General features: G+C 36.3%; 1 protein-coding gene across 1 annotated transcript in view; it reads right to left on the bottom strand.

Moving 5' to 3' along the window:
• Window positions 1-2,209: 2,209 nt before the first annotated feature.
• Window positions 2,210-22,368, bottom strand: part of acox3 (acyl-CoA oxidase 3, pristanoyl) — a 23,889-nt gene continuing 3,730 nt past the window's right edge. The window contains exons 4-17 of the mRNA XM_016450111.1: window positions 20,736-20,825; window positions 20,153-20,296; window positions 19,976-20,064; window positions 19,635-19,731; window positions 17,411-17,593; window positions 16,342-16,464; window positions 16,037-16,157; window positions 15,804-15,926; window positions 14,575-14,688; window positions 10,380-10,495; window positions 8,245-8,419; window positions 5,283-5,350; window positions 5,086-5,172; window positions 2,210-2,991 (exon numbers count right to left, since the gene is read on the bottom strand). Of these exons, the coding sequence (XP_016305597.1) occupies window positions 2,872-2,991; window positions 5,086-5,172; window positions 5,283-5,350; window positions 8,245-8,419; window positions 10,380-10,495; window positions 14,575-14,688; window positions 15,804-15,926; window positions 16,037-16,157; window positions 16,342-16,464; window positions 17,411-17,593; window positions 19,635-19,731; window positions 19,976-20,064; window positions 20,153-20,296; window positions 20,736-20,825 (1,650 nt within the window). The 3' untranslated portion in view covers window positions 2,210-2,871. The remainder of the gene's footprint in view (window positions 2,992-5,085; window positions 5,173-5,282; window positions 5,351-8,244; window positions 8,420-10,379; window positions 10,496-14,574; window positions 14,689-15,803; window positions 15,927-16,036; window positions 16,158-16,341; window positions 16,465-17,410; window positions 17,594-19,634; window positions 19,732-19,975; window positions 20,065-20,152; window positions 20,297-20,735; window positions 20,826-22,368) is intronic.

A 22,368-nucleotide genomic window follows, 5' to 3' on the forward strand; every position in this document is an offset into this window, starting at 1 on the left:
GAAAGGGAATTTCTCGGTTACGTATGGTAACCCTCGTTCCCTGAAGGAGGGAACGGAGACGTCACGTCCCGTCGCCACAGCTCCTGTACCACCGTTGAGCGGCCGGGTCACCGGCTCGGCTCCTCAGCGAAAACCTGAATATGCGCTGCATCTGCTGCCTACTTATACTCACGCTGTGATCAGCAGCAGCTGGATGCAATAATCGCATGCCAATGTGCATTGGCTCGTTTAGTTTACACTCGAAGTAGATTGGTCTCTCTAAGCGAGATCCCAATTCGTCGGTCATCCGACGTGACGTCTCCGTTCCCTCCTTCAGGGAACGAGGGTTACCATACGTAAATAAATAAGAGACGTTCCTTAAATGTAGCCATTGGTTTCACACAAAAATCACTTCTAAACATGCTGGTTTGAGACCAAAACAAGTTCAATGTTTACATTTTTTTCTATATATAAGGGAGAATCACCTTTTAACCACTACAAAGTACTGTGGTAGTACCATGGTATAAGAAAGTTATGCTATGTTGATATGTACCATATTACTGTTTATATTCATATCACATGGCATTTATATAAGGTACTTCAAATTGGTATTACTATGATATATCATGGTAAAATCCAAATACTTTTTAGTAAGTAAAATACTAGCTGGTTATAAAATGTAAAACATATTTCGTACAAACACACTCATCAATGTGTGACAGTAATGCACATTTCAGATGGTTTCATTCAAGTTCATCAGTTGTGAAGTCTGCTACAATTTCCTGCTTTGGTCTCTAAACCTGACCACATCAATAAAAACAAACTAGTGGAGTGTCCCAAAGAAGCCACAAGCTGTTAGATTTGCATGTGTGTGTAAGAATGTTAATTCAATGAGACACGCTCTTGCAGAAACACAAACACACTTGACACTGACACTGAAGTGCACACTGTTGTCCAGGGCCATCGGCAGAGACCTCACCTCAGTGTGTGGAATGCAGACACACATTCTCTCAGCCAATCACATGTATAGGGATTCAAAGAATGGCACAAAGGAAGAGCAATAGAGCAACAAGTGCTGAAAAAGAGAGGGGCAGCTGAAATATATTTATTCCTGTGTTCAAAATAACAGCATTTATTTAAAACAGATTTCTTTTGATCAATTCAATGCATCCTTGCTGAATAAATGTATTTCTGTCATGGCAACTCTCGGAGGGATTGGTATGGTAATGTACATGACAATGTTAATGTGTTTGGTCTTCGTGGAATAGATCTGCTACGCTGCTGCTGCTGTGGCAAAGCAAGTACTGAGACTTGCTACTGCCAATACATCCACAACATGCTGCTGTGAGCATGTAAGAAATACTGCTGCTGCACATATAACATATATGAAATAACCCCCATAGCATACATGATCACCCCGTAGCAGATCTACACAGGTGGAGCTGGGGAAGGTGGAGGGTTTCTGAAGCACGCTAGGGATGGGCGGATAGATCCTTAAGTATCGATACTGATGTTGTATCGAAAGGATCGATCCTCACATAAAAATATCGATTAGTGCATTTTTTTAACCATTAATTTTACTTATTTATCAAGAAATTCAGTGCATAAAATAAGCTTCTAAGTGGAAAAATAGACTATATTAGCGAATAATTGTGTGGGATAGAACCATTTCTCCTGCTCATCGGAACACACGCAAATGCTGAAAGACAGAACCAAAAGGAAAATTTGAAATCGCATCATATGACCCCTTTAAGATTAAGCAGCATGGTCAGAGGCAGAAATAAACCCAGTAAAACTTTGCATGGCACTTAAAGTCCTCATTTAAAATATTGCTTTGTAGTGTAGAAGACTTTTTATTTCAAATGGGCTCTTATAGTTTGGCTGCATTGCATCAGGTCACATGCATTCAACGTAGACAGAGTTAAGTATTCCCACCTGCACCTGTTTACACCATGGCCAACGTGTCCCAAAAGCATGAAATGACAATAACAGCTGTTTTGAGTGTACTGGATCTGATGCACGGCCCAGCCATCTTTAAATGGTGGAAATCGTCTCTGAATCAGCCATCTCAGTTATTAACTGAGTTTCCACAGTTTAATGCAGTATAATCTGATATTCAAGATGTCTAAGACTGTCTCATGCTTCAACATGGGATAATATATCATATAACATACAATTGCACTGCATTCATGCGTAAATGAAAAGAATTCAGTACAAGGTATTTAAAAATATTTATTTTGATAAAAAGTCAAGATTATAATTACATTCTTACATATTAAATATCATGTATTAACCATACATACAAGCGTTTGTGCTCAAAATCATTCAACATTACATAATCAAACTAACATTATGTAAAATAACCAATCATACATGTGCACTCCCAAGTAGATCTATATGAAAGCAGTTATCAACATGTGCATTATTTGTACAATTAGTTAGCATCTGAACACTGTTATTGTTAAGGGTTTTGTTATGATTTAGTTGTTTGTGCATTCAAACAATAGAAGCTTTCAACATAGCAACATTTATCAGTCAAACCAAACAAATGAGTTTATCATGGCACAATGAATTAGGAAGTGCTATAATAAGAGCTCTTGTTATTGTTTACAGTACATCACAAATATTCCTTTATTCTGATATTAGTACATTTTAGTGAATCGGTTTATAATTTTACACTAAGATCAACATGGCTGAGATTCTTCTTGGACTTTTCTAACCTCCCTGTCATATTCCATAAGCGGTTACTATCTTTCAATTGATAAACTCAAATTATTAATGACAACCATATGACTGTATTATAATATCATTATAAAACTTATTGGCTTTCAGGACAAACAGATGAATGTTTGCAATGATCCTGTTTCCCTAACAGTTTTCCAGCGTGAAGAGTTACAGTTTGGCTCGGAGAGATCCAACTGCAGGTTTGTCAGAACAAAACTCGGCCCACCAAGATGGCCGTTCCAGGACGCTCTTACCCTGCATGACTGTAGACCACAGGTTTTTGTAGAGCTGAAACACATGAACAGACAGATACTGAATCACAAAGTCCTTATTTACAAAAAACACTTGCACTGCTGGACCAATATAAGGTCAGGTCATGTGCCTTGCTATCAGTAACACCTCTACAATTCCACTAAAACCAGGATTTCTGCAGGTTTGATGAAGGAAAATGTCTTTGACTAATACTTTTTTAAAAGCCAAGTAAAGAAAATTCAAGGAAAAAGCTGAAGGGAACATAATACAGAACATATTCTCTTAATGTAAATGTCTAGAGAACACACAATGAGTTGTATTAGCTACACTTCAAAGTTTGAAAACATAACTTCCAACTGATCTCCATTACTTTTCAATTTATTTGACCAAAAATAATTATGAATGCCTTTGCTCGCAACTACTAGAATATGGAAATAACTTTTATCATACTTATGATTACACTGAAGTGCTGTTTTTCTACAGTTTTTTTGTCTTGTTTTCTAATACAAATATCTAAGCATCCTTAAATCAAGACACATTTACTTGAGAAACAAAATGACATAAGAATTCTTGTTTTCTGTGGATTTGATACAAATTAAGTTCGTATATAAAACAAAAATTGTGTTACATTTTTCCAGACTTCATTTACATCTCAAGCAAATGCATCTTGAGTTAAGGATGTTTAGATATTTGTATTGAAAAACACAAATACTGAGGAAGACATTAATGCATGCATGCAACATTTAATGTCATGACTTCATGAATTTCTGCTCTGATTTAAGACTTTTTTGAAAGCCTTAATTTGTGGAAGGGAGAATTCAGACCTTTAAGACCTACAGAAACCCTGTAATAGTAAAAAACAAGCATGTGGACGGCTTTAATAAATAAGTCTTCCCTTTTATCAGAACCTCAGATCATGAGTCAGAAAATGAACTCAAGGCCAAAGTGAAGAGTTCATTTCCAGTAAACATCTCCCCAACTGTAAATATGAAGTGTCTCACTCAGCAGGGGAATCCGTATAAAGGTCTCTGTGTCAGTGGGGCATGTGTGTGTGTGTGTGTGTGTGTGACTGCTCTGCTCTGCACTGTCTAGTGTTTCAATAAAACTGTTTTTTCTCATACTCAGAAACGTATGGCCTGCCAAACAAGTGCTGAGAGAATATGACTGGAGGAATGAGTCAGCAACCATAATGTCTAGTCAGAATCATGTTTCTAAAGGGATTTAAAACACCCTTAAGGGCAGTACAATGGAAAAACCCTCCAGATTTTCCAGTTGCTGGGAATTAGTTTGTTTTAATTAACTTGTCTGCTTTTTTCTTGCTGTTTTGTGAAACGAGGAAATAAATCCACCACCCAAAGTTCTAATAATTGTTGATTTTATTAGCTGATGTTGACTTTATGTGACACATTAAGCTGTAATATTTACCAGTAAATATTGCATCATCACTAGCTGTCAGTCTCAAAGGCCAACTTATTTAATAGACTAGCAGGAAAAATTATTCTGTTTAGAAAACACCTTTTTATTTGTCCAACATGTACAACTTGATGGTATAATTGATGCCCTAAATACGTGAACAGTACTTTTGAAAATATATAATAAAAAATTATGTACGCTTACATGAATATACAAGACTAAAATCATAACAGTGGCTTTAAAATGTCTTTAAATGTGGATACACACTCACATCACTGGTCAAAATGTTGGAATAATTATTATTTTTTTAAATGTTTTTAATGTTTAAAAGTCTCTTATGCTCTCCAATGCTGTATTTATTTGTTAAAACACAATGATTAAAAATGTTTAAATTTAAAAGAACTGTTTAAACATTAAATACACATGAAAACACATGCACACACAAAAAATGTTTTGAGGTTACTTTGCTAAGACGCCTGTGTGAACTCAAAGGAACTGACTTCAAAACAGATCATCCACTAAAAATCACCTTGCGACCATTTGATTAAAAGTCACTGAAAAAACAACGGGTAAGAAAATACTTTTTTGGAGTCACTGTAAATTAGATGATCACTTCTGCAGCTTTCAGAGACATTTGTCTACAATAAGTGATTCCACAGACACAGTGGAGGATTGGCGAGTCTTCTTCCTCGTGTGCCTGTGTATGCGTTCTCTTACCTCACCATCTGCTTTGCCAATGGGTGAGTTCAGGATGAAGTCAGGAGGAGCAATCACATCAACCAGCGCCACAGCATCATCCTTCAGCTAGACAGAGAGAATGAGAGGGCACCTGCAAAGCCTTCCTGATGTTTGCATCGTCATGCACTTATAAGTGAGGGTGTCTGTAACTGAACTACAGCTAAAACGACACTAACCTGCCCACACAGAGTGAGAATGGCTGTGTGGATGAAGTCAACCGGCTGTCGACCAGAAAAATAACCTCCTAAAAACACAAAGAGACCATAATGAAAAATCAAAAAGCTGTTAAAATGTTTGAGGTCGAGAAGATATTTTTGTAACACTTTATTTTGACAGTCCACTTTAGGCATTCTGCTGACTTTAAGTAACTTTGCAACTCCATGTCAACTACCTGCCATTAGAGTGTTAGTAGACTGTCTGCTTAATATCTGCTAACACTTTATTTTGATGGTCGCCCAACAGGCTTTCTACTAACTCTGCAAGAACATCAACTGATTCTACTAACCCTAATCCTAACTTTATAGTATACTAATACTCTAATGAAAGTTAGTTGACATGTAGTTGCAAGGTTACTTATAGTTAGTAGAATGTCTAAAGTGTAAGTGTATCAAAATAAAGTGTAAGTGATTTTTAGTAACAATTTATAATAAGGTTCCATTAAATTAATTAGTTACCAACATTAGTTAATGTCAACTAACAATAAAAAAATACTTCTAAAGCATTCTTAGATAATGATAATGTTAATGTTAAATCAAAAGTTGTGTCTGCTAGCATTATTTAATGGAGTTGAACTAACATGAGCTAACAGTTGTGTTTTTATTACCTAATATAATCAAGAATAAGTATTGTATCAAATGTATTTTTCATTGCATTAACTAATTTTAAACAACCTTTTTTAATGTTTTGAAAGAAAATTTTATGCTAATCAAGGCTACATTTATTTGTTAAAAAATAGTTAAAACAGTAATATTGTGAAATATTTCATTTTAAAATAACTGGTTTCTATTTGAATATATTTTAAAATGTAATTTATTCCTGTAAATAACTTTTTAGCAGCCATTATTCCAGTCTTTCAATGTCACATGATCCTTCTGAAATCATTATAATATGCAGACTGGCTGCTAAACAAACATTTCTTCTTCTTATTGGCCATGTTCACACAGCAGCAGAATATGGTTGTCAGTCCTGTTTTTGAGGTCTTAATACGGTTACGTTCACACATAGTATTTACGGCCGTGACAACCGCATTCTGTAACCGAACTCACATCCGTAAATATTCAGGACTCATAACCTGAACACACGCGGAACACACGCACTGTGGGAACGGAACACGACTGGACTACTAATGGTCTGTCACGTCATACAGCACGAGAGAGAGCTGCTCTGCCGCACAAACGCGCGTCTACCGTGTGTTAACGTTACGTGTTTTCATGTGTGTTTTCAGTAACTTACAGTGACTGAGAAATAAGCCGTGTGTCATCTGAAAGTTTTAGATCCCCGATCCCGGAGCTGCTCCCGTCAGTTCTGTGTTCTGCGGTACTGCGATACAGTATTAAATAAACTGACAGTGTGAACGTAGCCATTCACTACCTTGATAATTGATAAAGGCTATGTTCACACTGTCAGTTTTTGGGATTGACAACCGCATTTTCTTTACAGGTGTGAGTCTCGAAATGTCACGTTCACACAGCAGCTTACAGTTGTGTTTAGAATACTGTCTGTATGAACGTTTAATGGGAGTCAAGCCCTTATTCATTACCAGTAACCATAGCGACAGTGACCAAAGTAAAATCAAAGATGGCGATGTCCATAAAACTGAATATCTTATCACTTTCTGACAAGAGTCCAATCGAGCCGTGAGTTCTTTCGTCAAATCTTCATTAACCGACAGCAGCTTTTAAAGGGGTCATATGATGTTGCTAAAAAGAACATTATTTTGTGTATTTGGTGTAATCCAATGTGTTTATGCGTTGAGGTTAAAAAAACACATTATTTTCCACATACAGTACATTATTGTTTCTCCTCTATGTCCCGCCTTTCTGAAACGTGTCGATTTTTACAAAGCTTATTTTTCTGAAAAGCGAGGTGTGCTCTGATTGGCCAGCTATCCCGTGCGTCTCTCTCTCTCTCTCTCTCTCTCTCCCTCTCCCTCTCTCTCTCCCTCTCTCTCTGGCTCTCTTTCTCCCTCTCTCGCGCGCTCTCTCTCTCTCTCGCTCGCGCACACACACACACACACACACACACACACACACACGATGCGCAAAACTCCGCATTTGAACACCCTGACATGGCTGCTTCAACACTAACTGCGGTTACTAAAACCACGCCTTCTTTCTTTGCGTGAACATTTGGGCGGCATTACGCAAATATTTCCACATAGTGAGGTAGATATGTGGGGGCGTGTTAGAACGAGCCGTTTTAGGGGGCGTGGCAGAGTCTTAACTTTGATAAAGAATATCTCTTTGGTTTGAGACTTTAGTCTTTGCAACTTTAGGGATCTTATCTATGCACAAACAGCTTGTAACACTCCAAAGAGAAAGGAAAACTTGAATTTGAATCGCGCGCAGAACACAAAACTGACGGGAGCGGCTCCGGTGGAAAACTGACGGATCTAAAACATTCAGATGACACGCAGCTCATTTATCCGTCACTGTAAGTTACCGAAAACACGTAACACATGGTAGACGCGCGTTTGTGTGGCAGAGCGGCTCTCTCGTGCTGTATGACGTGACAGACAATTAGTAGTCCAGTCCTGTTCCGTTACCGTGAACGTAACCGTATTAAGGACTCAAATACAAGACTGACAACCGTATTCTGCTGCTGTGTGAACGTGGCCATAAGGCTAGAATACACTACGTGATGTTTAACATGCACTACAAACTTTGCAAATAGTTACAGAGGAAAAAGTGGACATCTGTGCCCATCATACACTACGCGATTTTCTATGAAATATGTCAACTCAAATCTGCAGACTGGCTCTGAATTGTGTCAAATTGTCCAGACTGTAAATAAGGGCAAAAAAATCTAGTTTTTAAAGTTGTATAGTCTATTCAAGCCTTAACACGTCATTTGTGTCACACAGCCAGCACCAACAGACATGAAAGGAAAAACAAACCATTGCAGAGAACAGTGGTTTACCTTGATACAGGATGGCCATGTGGTTGGTGAGGGTCCACAGGCCATAGAGAGCACATAGACGCCCCAGCACTGATCTGAGAGCAGCTGGAGTCTGTTCATCCTGAATCAGATCATGGAAACGCTGCAGCACTGTGTGCTCAATATAGGCAATTGCCAATGAGCGACAATAATACACCTACAGAGAGAGAGAGAGATAAGTTACAGAAAAAGTGAATCCAAGGACACAAACTCAAACATATATATCTACCGAGTCAAGGAGCAAATGAAGACAGTTTGACCCACATAATCACAAGCCAGGTCATGACAGCACAATGACAGTCATGACACACAGACGAGACACTAATTGGGATGTTTATAGAGGGGGGAAAAATTTAACGAAAAAAGCTTAGCAATGTGCTTGTGTTTGTGTCTGGTTGCTAGACAGTGATTCTCTGTGTTTGGTGGTTGCTGGGTCAGTATTATGTGTGAAGAAGGTCTGTTTTATTAATGTCTCTCTTGTCCTCACCGAAGGGTTTAAGATAATTTAATCAGTCCCATACCGTAACCTGCTCGATCACATTCTCTATTCTAGTTCATGTCACCAAAGTGCTCTAGTTAAACTCACTCTCACGTCTCAAGGTGGAGACGCTCACTGGACAGTGTCCAAGCTCTACTCATTATATCATATGGCCTTTAACTGACTGCTTGTTTTTGGCTGGACTAGACTCACAAATAACACACCCACAGTGACCCCAAACTTTTGAGCCACGTTTATAAAAACTATGTCATGGCATTAGGCAAAACAAAATACCAAGCCAAATGGAATTTGTTTTAAAGGAATGAACACTTTTTAAAATAAAATTTGTTAAAAATGTACAAGTGTCCAAATAATTTTCTGGGTCACTGGATGTGCATGTGCATGTGGTGTAACTGCTGTGTTTCATTACTGAGGTCAGATTTGGTCCAACCGTGATACTTTCATATCATTTGAAATTGAAACGTGATGCGAGTAGCTTTCACACATCCTGCATGTGATTCTGACCCTACGGAGCGCATATACGGGTCTAAATGAATCTGATATGGCAAAAAGGCCTTAAATCCTTCAAGATGTGGAGGTCAGACAGCGGCCCTTTGAAATGCCCAGTGTGATGTAGATTTGTAGCTCAATGGAATATATATTAAGTAAGGGATATGTCTGAGCCAAGTGTCTATTCATTGTTTAAGACATGGCTGAAGAACCTGAGGTCTGTTTTATATTAGATATAAGTCATAAATGGAACAACACTGTACAGAAGGTATTAATGAGAAACCTAGGGTGCGCTATCCTCACAATTCAACCTGATACTAAAATATTAACAAAAACAACATTTCATGCGCCCATGAATAACAACACATCTAGATGGTGAAACATGATTCTTAAATGGATATCTACAGTGGGTACGGAAAGTATTCAGACCCCCTTCAATTTTTCACTCTTTGTTATATTGCAGCCATTTCACAGTATGTTGATCAAATAAACACAGGTGAGGATAAGAGACTTCTTTTAAAGACATAAAAAAATCATACCCCAATCTTTTGAACAGTAGTACAGTATATATACAAAAAATCCATAACACACATATACACACACACACACACACACACACACACACACACACACACACACACGATGTCCTGGCAGAAATAAAAAAATCATACCCCAATCTTTTGAACAGTAGTACAGTATATATACAAAAAATCCATAACACACATATACACACACACACACCATAACACACATATACACACACACACACACACGATGTCCTGGCAGAAAATTACCAGTCCATTTACGGACATTACCTACAGCCTTAAAACACTACACAATGCAATGCGTAATTTGAAATACGGGTAAAACACCTGTAAAAATGTGTGTGTGTGTGTGTTTTGCTTAAACCATTTATGGCACGTAAAAAGATATGTTTCCATGAGGCTGTTAACCATAATCAGTATAAGATGATGCATGTAAACACGCTCAGTGTGAGGTACAGTATAAGGTAGCAGGGTAATGTGTTTTACAAACCTATAGCATACCTCACCTCCCTCTGAGCTGCCAGTAAACAAAGATACATGGCATTTTAAGGTCTCATGCTATGAAAGTCAGGATTAAAACATACTTGGCTGTTGTTTCGTGCCTCAAAGTCTCCCAGTACAGAGGATTTCTCATGAAACAGCTTCCTCTGGCTCTCACCCAGCAAGAAACACACCAGCCACTTATACGCTGCCAGAGGCACTGAGGACACAACATAAAATTATATAATGACATTAAAAATATGGACAGATGATGCATGAAACTGAATAAGAGTCTGAAAAGAATAATATAACAGCTTCAAAATAAGTGGATATTTGTTTAAACATGACTGTTAAAACAAACGGAATAAAGTGCAATGGACTGCAGCTGGCAAACAATTTTCACAATTATGTGGAAAGGGTCACAAAAAAGGTCACTTAAGATTAAACAAATATTGAACAGATATTGGATTTATTGTTGGAATAGGTCTGTTTTGCAGAGGTTTGGTGAACACAAAGATGTAATCATGGATTAGGTATCTGGGTGGGGACTGTGACTAAAGAACAAGAGGTCTCGTGTTTTGGATGGTTGAGGTTTGGACGTATTTCTTCAACTCATGACGTGGAAGTAACCCGAACTCCAAGTCCATAGGGAGATGAACTTAAGTGCATTCAAGCTATAACAGCATGAACAGATGAACTTTGCAAAATCCAAACTTTCTGACCAAGACTATAAAGCTGTGAAATTGAACCTAATCAGTACAAACCAAGACATCCATAACACCCTTAAGATTTATAAACAACAAAACTGCTTTCCCATCTTATAAAGGAACTAATAAATCAGAAAGCAACCCTCAACCCTCTCTAAATAAGAAAATGAGTTTATTATGAAACAAAGGTTGTGAAACAAGACCACACAGACTGAAACTCTATTCAGATATCTTCATTACACTCAATCAAGCAAATACGTTCTGAAGAAATGAGTGAGTATGATAAGTATTTGAAGGCAAATGTTTATGTTGGTACTGATGTATAAAATGACATTGGTTAGTTCTTGAATATATATTTTTTTCTGTTTGGAGCTAGAATCAAATAGTCTCTAGACTGTTACTGAGACATTTTGGGTAAAGATATTTACAAGGTGAGGACATGGGTTTAGTCAAAATAATACATCCAAATAGTCGGGCAATTTTGCCCCTTTAAAAAAGAAAAAAAAAAGAAAAACTTTTATTTATAATATAATTTAAATATATATATTAGTGCTGTCAAACGATTAATCACAATTAATTGCATCCAAAATAAAAGTTTTTGTTTACATAATATAAGTGTATGTACTGTGTACATTTATTATGTATATATAAATACACACACAAATATATACATGGAAATATTTTCAAAATGTATACTGTATGTATGTGTATTTATATATACATAATATACACAGTATACACACATATATTATGTAAACAAAAACTTTTATTTTAGATGCGATTAATCACGATTAATCGTTTGACAGCACTAATATAGATGTAAATGTATTGTACATTTTTAAAATAGCTGGCAATGGGTTAGGTCTTTTTAGTTAATGGATATGAATGATGCTTTATACTGGGTACTGCTTTAGTAGAATGTCTAGATTTTAAACATTTTTTTTTTTTATATACAACTGAGATAATTGTTCCATTCTATTTTCTACAGATAATTATTTTTTATATATAATGCTAAATGTTTTGATTTGACTGCATTGATGTTGTTTATCAGTGTTTATGTTGTTCTTATGGTGGCCTGTAGGTGGTACTGGTTACTGATGGTGCACTTGGCATTGGTCGTGGATCTGTATGTATATATATACATACTATAAAGGCTACAACTCAAGGCTACAATTAAAGTCTTACAGGTTCGGAAGGACATGAGGGTGAGCAAATGATGACAGAATGTTTGGTTGAACTATTCCTTTAGTGTGTCATGATTTAGTTGGCTTGAAACGGATTGATTCAAGTCATGGACTATTATAGGTAAAGAATGAGAGCATTCAAAGTTTTGATGCAAAACAGCTGGGATGAAAAACAATATTAAAACCGGTCTAGCGTTTGAAAACTCCCTGGGCACTTGTCACATGATGCGATAGGTGACAAAAGTCAGTTAAAAGCCAAGTAGTCGACTCCCTATCCTCGGCCAATTAAAACGAGGATCCTCTGACCCCTGTAACCAGGCAACAATGAGTTGAGTCACCAGCTGAGGAATGATGTCAATAAAGTGAGCAGATGTTTAGCAGATGTGCAGCTCGGTTCAGGATGTAAAACTCTCCCACTGGAGCAGTCTGCAGCATCAAGGAGCATTTTCACAGTAAACTACACAAAAACACAGCGTGACGCAGATTCTCACATTCTCTCTGTGTGCGGTGGAGGTGCGACAGTTTATGTGTTAGATAATGTGCTCAGGAAAAAAAAAAACTGTACACACAAACATCGTGGATGACACAAAACCAAAACCATGAAAGTGGGATATAAAAATGACACAAGGCTCATTTTGTTTATTTGGTTTCCTCTTGAGCGTAAATGAATAATGACTATATTAAACAAAACGTCTCAGGTTACTTATGTAACCATGGTTCCCTGAGTAGGGAACGAGACACTGCGTCCTCTAGGGGTCGCTATGGGGAACGCCTCGTCGACGACATCGCGTGCGTGCTCTTCGCCCAAACAAACAACACATAGATCATGTGTGTCATCTGGTGTCAAATAGCGATGACACGGACGCACACACCTTCTAAATGCTCTGCTAGTGCTCGCCATAATGAAAGAGATAGCTCTTACTTTTTCCTTGGAATGCACGCTTCAAAAAGAACAGTCAATGAAGATGAAGAAGAGAATGATGTGTAGCTCCCGGCGCCTATTTATACTATAGTCGCACCGGTAGTGACGTCATGGCTGTCGCCGGCCAACGAGTTGGTGTTTTTTCAATGTATGCTTCAGACACGGGTCACGACGAGGCGTTCCCCATAGCGACCCCTAGAGGACGCAGTTCGAAGTTCCCATGAAAGGGAACTAAAATTTCACTATAGCTAAATAACAGAACTGAACTAGAATGAAGACTAGAATGAACTAGAACTGAAGAACTTTTTTTTGAGGAAAATTCCAGTGCTACAAAAGAAAATGATTGAAGTTTGGGTTTGTGCAAATTAAATTCTGTATTAGAGCTTAAAAAAGTGATAGAATCAACACATAAATGCAACACTATACTTACAGTTTTTATATGGTTAAATGGATAAGAGAAAAGACCAATACTAATTTGCTATGCAATTAATTGCCAGAAATATTAACTGATGCAAATACTTTAATGGTGTCATAACAATCTCATTTTAATGCTAATCTCGCTTTGAACTCTAATCTTAAATTTCTTTAAAATAGATCTGGTAAAAAAATGAATGTGTTAATTTCTTCAATTTATTAATAACTGCTGTTTAACATGTTAAAAATAATTAACGCAATTAATGCAGCATTTTTTTTAGTTTCTGAAGTAGCTTTGTTACTGCCTTTGGCTAGCATTAATGTAAGTTCACTTCACTTTCACATCAAAAGTTGTTACAATATTTTTCATTTTTGTAACTGTTAATAAATGCTAAATAAAAACACCTGATAAATTGCAGTTTAGGTTATGTTAAATACCTAAATACCTTTTTTTCCCCCAGAAACTGAAGACTAAATATAATATCAGTATTGGTATCAGTGATACAGCCATTAAAATATGCCATGAAACAAATATTAAAAATCTAAAATATTTAATATATCTTTATGTGATTCCACATTAATCTGGAGAATGTGAAAATATATTTAAACATATTTTGGTAACACTTTACTTAAAGCCTTTATGTATAATGCATTATAAAAGAAGTTTTAATGCGTTAATTATGCCTTGTAATGCACCTTATAATGCATTGTACAATCTCAAGATATAATGTATTACAACACACATTATGAATAATTATAATATTATACCCTTTAATAACCCTTTATAATGTATTATACATAAAGGTTTTAAGCAAATTGTTGCCCATATTTTAATTAATCAACAGTCATACTTAAAAATCATATCATATTTCACCCCAAGGCTGAAATTATCCACAAAACAAAGTTTGAATGGAGTCTGGAGTCTAAAAGAAGAAAAAGAAGAGCACCAGGAGAACAGAGGTAACTGAGGTGAAGTGAATGCTAGATGAGTAATGTGGCTGGTGTGTGCCGTTGTGAAGAATGTGCATATATGTGTCCCTGTTATGGAGAATGTAATGTTAATGTTGCGTACCGCCTGAGTTCATGCACTCTTCCACTGAGCCAACTGTGAACTTGCTCTGCAGAATGCTCTTCATGTCCTCTAAAAAGTTCACAGTCTCAAGAGGGGATTCAATCTTTCCTTTACCTTGATTGAGGGAGAAAAACATCATATCAGACACAAAAAGCATTCTTCATATTCTGCATACCACTAAAACCAATATGCAAAGAATGCTCTGGATGTCATGGTTAACAAACCACTGTCATCATTACTTCTTCCTATTTAATAATTCTTGACAAAACTAAAATGGAGAATACATGTTAAAACCCTCCTCTTGTGTTCAAAGACATGGTACTGTTGTGTTGTGTGTCAAATCGACCCACATTGAATTTAGCCAAAAATCGACAATGTGAAAAACACTAAAGATTCATGTAAAAGCAGAAAACCTCTATTGTAGCTTGTCAGATCCTATAAATATAATGTGAGAGTATAAATATAAATGAAGAGAAATGTAATAATTCCCATCTATTTTTATTAGACCCACATATTTTTATGTTCAAAATTAGCTGCACAGACACAAAACAAAAAAGTATGTTTTTTTTTGTCATGACTTTTGCAGTGACTATTTGCACACTGAGGTGCAAATAACTACAAGTCTGTACAAATAGTATCAAACATTATTTGTACTTAGTGTGAGTAGTATTTATTGTTATTTTTGTACTTCCTGTCTTTCTGTAATGTCTGGTTCTCAAAACCTTGTGAGGGTAAAATTAGTTTCTCACACTTCTTTTAAGTGCTGCAACAGTCTAGTAACTGAGATCCAAACTAACAACCAAAAAACAACCTTTGGCAGATTGACTGTGATTGTCAAACTTGACTACATAAAAAAAGAAACGGAGAATTTTCCTTGAATCTTTAAGACGACGAGTCCTCAGTTTTGGGGAAAATTACCCTTAATTTTCAAAAGATCTAATGTATTTTATATTTTAGTGTCTGAGTGAGCTACAATAAAGTTTTTCTGTTTTTTTTTTTTTTTAATTGTTGAAATTGCATGGAAACCAATGGGGGTCACAAAAGCCATAACAAAATTTGTACAGCCTTTCTAAAACACATCTATGTGTCGAAAATGTCCATGCACATTCATGACCCTAAATGAAAAATATGTAGACAAAATAAAAATAAAAATAAAAAACCGGTTTAACCTCTATCTCAAGCAGAATGAAAACTGAGTGTGGGTCAAATTGACTCTAGTGTGTACAGACCTTGCTGTTTGTGTTGAAGCCAGCTGAGCAGATAGTTGCTGGTCTGCTGCAGAAGGACGTTGTTATCACCCTCATATGTGCAGTTTGGGTCGTTGTCATCGCGCAGATCTCCCAGCCGGTTCACTTAACACGAAAAGATTAACAGATAGAGGAAGAAGTTCTTTTGATATTAGACTTGGTGTTGATTGCGTCTATTAAACATTTAGTTTATGAGGATTTAAAAAATTCCTCACTGGCGAGGTAACCATGTCCTCCACAAGCCTCTCGGCATTCCTGAATGCCTCGCTGGGCTGTCCATGACCCCAGAGGTTTACTAGCGCACGACATGGCATGGATCTCTCTGCCCAGTTCAGCCTGAGAAGTGACACACACAATCTACAGTATATGTAATCAACAAAGACTAGAAGATCCTGACTTTCAGAATTTAGTGATCAAGACGCTTTTGTGAAAAAATGTTTCATCTCGGATAATTATCTCAGATTTTATGGATGCTTGTATATTCAGCATATCTAAACCATATCTTTAGTATGATGTTTACCTGTCTGTCGCTTTTGTCCTTCATTAACAGTCCAATTTGAAATTCCACAAAGTTCATGCAGAAGGATCTGGTGAAGTGCTCCAGTGCGTACACCGCTGCCAGGAACGGAATAAGACGCCATTGCTGCAACAGAGGATAGTGCGTATGAACAAGAAGGGTCAAAAAACGAGCAGCTCAAAAAATGTGCACATACACTTATGTTTGATCTACAAAATTAGTATAGAGTATAAGTAACCTTCAGTGATATCCTGAAAATGAACACTGAGAAGTGGAAGAAAATACTCTCCAAAAAATGTACTGGTGGACAGTGTTAGGGAAAGTTACTTTTAAAAGTAATGCATTACAATATTGCGTTACTCCATAAAAAAGTAACTAATTACGTTACTTAGTTACTTTTTATGGAAAGTAATGCGTTATTTTTGTGAGTGAGATGAATTAATGCATATTCATATTTATTTTAGAACTACAGTAACATCTTCTGATTTCTCTCAACATGGGGACAGGAGAGCTGTCAATCAATAAATTGGAAAAAAACGTAACTTGCGTTACTTATTTGAAAAAGTAACTCAGATATTCTCTTGTAAATTAAAAAGTAATGCGTTACTTTACTAGTTACTTGAAAAAAGTAATCTGATTACGTAACTCGCGTTACTTGTAATGCGTTACCCCCAACACTGCTGGTGGATGTAAAGGCCTATTAAATGTTCCATGCAATGTTAAATGTTACACTTTTGGCCATGTAGCATATACATTTTTTTTTTATTATTTTGGTTGCACCTTATGTACAGTATATGCACTTGCAGTGTATTTACACAAGAAAGTACTGAACAAAACAAAAAGTACAGATTTTTAATTATTCTATTATTTTAAATGTAATTATTTTTCAATTACATTTTAAATGATTTTTTATTTAAATTAAAAGTTCCAATTTTTCTTTTTTGAAGTTTTTCATTTTTTTAAGTAAATTAAGGAAGAAAAGGAAGATTTATCTAGAGTCTTCCTGATGTAGCGAAAGACTGTTTTCTTCGGTCATGAAATGTTTCCACTGGAGAGTGTCAGTATTCTGTACCTGTAGCTGATATTCCAGCACTGGAATCTCCTCGTCCTCTTTGGGTCCGAACTGTCTGCGTGTGGCGGAGAATCGCACAGCCACAGTCACCCCAAGCTTCAGATTGACCAGTGCCATCCTTGTAATGCCCACCCTGCCTCCTGACAGAGCCCCTAAAGATGCCCCAAACCGCTTATTGGGGTCCTATAAAGAACCATAACAAATTATGGTTAGAAAAAGACAGGATGGAAAGAAGCATGATAAAGTAATTGAAAACACATGGCAGAGATGACTAGACCAAACCACAAAAAAAGAGACAAAGAATGTGAGGAAAAAGGAGGGCAAATTATATCTCATTGATTCATCTTCAACTTCTCGCTTCTGTTTGGTTTCAGAAAAACCCCTTTATGTCTTTCTGTCAGTAATACTGGCTGATGTTCTGGCTTTCCCTGTGATTGAAAACTCCCTGTTTGTTTGAAATGAAAGCATAGGGATTCCTTCTCGTACATGTTGCATAGCACAGCACAGCTGCTGCACCACTGCTTTCTCTTACTGCAGAGGGAGTAAAGCGTTGCAAGATGTCCACACAGATACACACCAAAATAGCTCTATTTTTAAAGTCCCCCTGTAGTGAAAATCAAGTTTTTTATGTTGTTTATTTGTCTATGTGGTGTTTTTAATATGCTTTTAGACAAACCATGTGCCAATCCATTAATCAACACCATTGCTGAGTATTTTCTCCTTAAAAGTGTAGTTTCCCAATGGCACTCCCAGAAATGTGGTTTGAAACAGCCCTAGGTTTGCTACGTCACAAACCAATAACCAATCACGTCAAGGGATCGATTCCTATCACAAGCATGCAAAATATACCAATACCAGCACAAAACCAAAAATAAATTAGACCAAAAAACCCATGAGGCCGTGGTTTAATGTGAATTTAGAACCGCTAACTTGCATTATAACCCGTGGCAACAGTGTAAAAGTAGCCCGGAGTCAGACCCACCTCTCCCGCATCGGCGTCTGCACTTCACACGCGTATGCTCGTGGGCGCGAATTAACAATCACAAATGGCTATTTTTATTTACAGTATATTACAGTATTCACTGTAGTTGTCCGCTAGTAAAAACATAGTTTTATCAGTCATTATCCGTGTATGCCATTGTTTTGCGGTTACTACAGTTCAGTGGATCAGGAGGCGCTGGCTGCTTTGAGTGAGTGGAGGCGGGGCTAATTTGCATATTCATAGATCAGTGTATAGTAAATGAGGCATGGGTGTTGAGTTACATTCAAGCTATTTTAAGGCATGAGAAAATTATTTTCACAAGAAAAAACATTTAAATATGTCATTTTGATTATCAAAGATAAGTTTTAAGGGATAAAATATTTGACTACAGGGGGACTTTAACTATGTTCATAATAACAAAGAAAATACTGTTGCTTTGCACATATCCTATATTTAAAAATTTTTTTAAAGGTGTTACAATTAGGTTCTAAATATTAACATAACTAATGCATTAGGTATCATGAACTAACAACGAACAATCCCTTTTAAAATTAATTTAGGTTCATGTAAATTTATAAATATACTACTGTTCATTGTTAATTCATTTTAGTGCATTAATGTTGAAAATGTATTAATAAATGTGACCCTGGACCACAAAACCATAATGGTCATAATGGTCAATTTTTTAAAATTGAGATTTATACATCATCTGAAAGCTGAATAAATAAGCTTTCCATTGATGATTGTTAAGATAGGACAATATTTGGCCGAGATACAACTATTTGAAAATCTGGAATCTGAGGGTGCAAAAAAATCTAAATATTGAGAAAATCACCTTTAAAGCTGTCCAAATTAAGTTCTTAGCAATGCATGTTACTAATCAAAAATTAAGGTTTGATATATTTACAGTAGGAAATTTACAAAATATCTTCATGGAACATGATCTTTACTTAATATCCTAATGATGTTTTGCATAAAAGAAAAATCGGTAATTTTGACCCATACAATGTATTTTTGGCTATTGCTACAAATATACCCATGCTACTTATGACTGGTTTTGTGGTCCAGGGTCACAAATATAGAAAATGAACATTAACAAAGATTAATAAATGCTGTTCTATTGCTATTACTAATGTGTATGTATATAACCTTTTTTGTAAACAGATAATTTTCACAGTGTTAATGCAATAAAAACAGGCATTATATGTAATGTTTATTAGGCAGTGACATAATATTGCTTACTTTAAAAGGTGAAATGTAGCGTCCGTCAGGCGTAACATCTCCTGTTTTGTTTAGCAAGTTTTCCCGAGGTATCCTCATATTGTGGAATACGGCAAAACTGACAAAAAAAAAAATCATGAATTCATTTTAGACATTACAAAAAAATTTTTTGTTAAGTGATTACAATGAAAAGTATGAAGACTAGCATTTTCATTTATATGAACAGAAAGATATATTACGGAGATGAAGTGAGACAGATATCAGATGGATATATTCTTTTATGGTTTTCTTTTATCGCCATCTAATGACCAAATACTGTAATCACAACAGCTCGGCAGTCCACAGTCTAGCAGTAAACTCACCCGTTATCCAGTCCGTTCTGACCCAGTTTCTTTCCCATATCCCCGACCATCACTCCTGGCATTGCCAGCAAGGTCTTTGGATCTCTGACCTAGAAATGTAATTACATTAAAATGAATTATTCACAGCTGCTCTAACAAGACAAGCAAATTAACTGAAAAACGTATTTTCACACATACTTGGACTATAAAAGAGTGAAGGCCGTGGCATTGCCCATCAGGGGTGTAGAGCTGTGCAAATACGACTGAATGAGTGGCCGTCTTTCCCAAGTTCCCCACCCAGAACTTGGCTGCTTCAAAGTCTGGAGAGTTAATCACAAACTCCTGCGGATTTCAAAACAACATAAATTAGCTAGGACCATCTAAAATAATTAAACAGAAGGAAGGAATAGTAAAAACCATAATAAGAAAGCTTTTATAATGACAGATGGCTATGTGTGGTACAAGGAGGATTTACCTATAAGCGAGTCATTGACAGACTGTGATTTGAATTATTCAGATAACATATATGAAATATTTAGTATGGTTGCTAATACTTCAGCTATCATGAATCAACAATGAACAATAGTATTTATTACTCTATGTGAATGTTAACTTATTTTGTTTTAACTTTATTTTTATGTTTATTTATTTACCTAGATTAATGAATCAACAGTTCATGTCTCTTTATGATTTGAAAGGCCATGTTTGTATAATCTTGTGATATGATTGCAATGTGTTCAGACTTGCATTAGTAGAGGACATGTAGAGTATACTAGAGTACCTGAGTGCTGGGGTCATATCTGGCTGTTGTCCTCATAGCTCTCGTGTTGCTGCCATGGCTCAGCTCTGTCAGTGCAAAGCATCCAAATGTCTAAACAGACAGACACAATATTAATAAGCTGCCAGTGGCTCATGTGGTTGCCATGACTAATGTCAAAAGCAACTTGCTGGTTTGTATATACACATACACACAAACACGCAAACACACACGCAAATTTGCAGCACCCTGGAACTTCCTGTTTATGGCTTGATTTAACCCTAGTAAAAAAGTAATATATTTAAAATAAATGTATTTCATACTAAGTATAGTTCAAATCTATTACCATATTTACTGACGTATCACTCGAGACTTGTGCACAATGATAATGATAATGTCACTATTAAGGAGGATTGTACGATCTTTGAATAATATCTGTCTTTACCTAAAGTATACTTGCAGTAGTTCCACTTTAGCACAATCAAATATACTTCAGTATATCTATAGTTGGACTTCAGCACTACTTCTGCACCATTAAAGTGCATTAAGTACAAAATTTGTTGTTCCAATTTAGCAGACTTTAAGTATACCAGTTAGGTATACTAAAAAACAATTGCAAGGTATTTTATTAAGTACATACAGTGGGTAAAATAAGTATTGAACGCGTCACCATTTTTCTCAGAAAATATATTTATAAAGGTGCTGTTGACATGACATTTTCACCAGATGTCGGTAACAACCAAAGCAATCCATACCTACAAAGAAAACATTCAGAAATAGTTGGACTTCAGCACTACTTCTGCACCATTAAAGTGCATTAAGTACAAAATTTGTTGTTCCAATTTAGCAGACTTTAAGTATACCAGTTAGGTATACTAAAAAACAATTGCAAGGTATTTTATTAAGTACATACAGTGGGTAAAATAAGTATTGAACGCGTCACCATTTTTCTCAGAAAATATATTTATAAAGGTGCTGTTGACATGACATTTTCACCAGATGTCGGTAACAACCAAAGCAATCCATACCTACAAAGAAAACATTCAGAAATTAAGTTATGCATAATCAAATTGAATGACACAGAGAAAAAGTATTGAACACATGAAGAAAGGGATAAGGGAAAGCTAAGACACCAGCTGAAATCTATCAAAAATTAGAAAGCAATCCTGCCCCTAGTCAGTGGAAATTAATATTAGCTGGTTCAGTCCCAACACCCAATTATCCCAAACACAGCCAAGGAAACTCTCGATTGGTTTCAGAGAAAGAAAATAAAGCTGCTAGAATAGCCCAGCCAATCACCTGACTTGAATCCAATAGAAAATAAGAACTAAAGATCAGAATTCATAGAATTAGCATAATTCATAGAAGCCCACGGAACCTTCAAGATTTGAAGACTCTGTGGAAGAATGGGCCAAAATCACACCTGAGCAATACATGTGACTAGTTTCTCCTACAGGAGGCGTCTTGAAGCTGTCATTACCAACAAAGGATTTTGTACGAAGTATTAAATACATTTCAGTAGTTCAATACTTTTTCCCTGGGTCATTCCATTTTATTACACATACCTTCATTTCTGAACTTATTTGTTTTGTTTTCTTTGCATGTATGGATTACTTGGGATGTTATCAACATCTGGTGAAAATTTCATGTCAACAGC

This window comes from Sinocyclocheilus anshuiensis, unplaced genomic scaffold, assembly GCF_001515605.1.
Source record: "Sinocyclocheilus anshuiensis isolate Anshui unplaced genomic scaffold, SAMN03320099.WGS_v1.1 scaffold1823, whole genome shotgun sequence".
In the NCBI taxonomy this organism is placed as follows: domain Eukaryota; kingdom Metazoa; phylum Chordata; class Actinopteri; order Cypriniformes; family Cyprinidae; genus Sinocyclocheilus; species Sinocyclocheilus anshuiensis.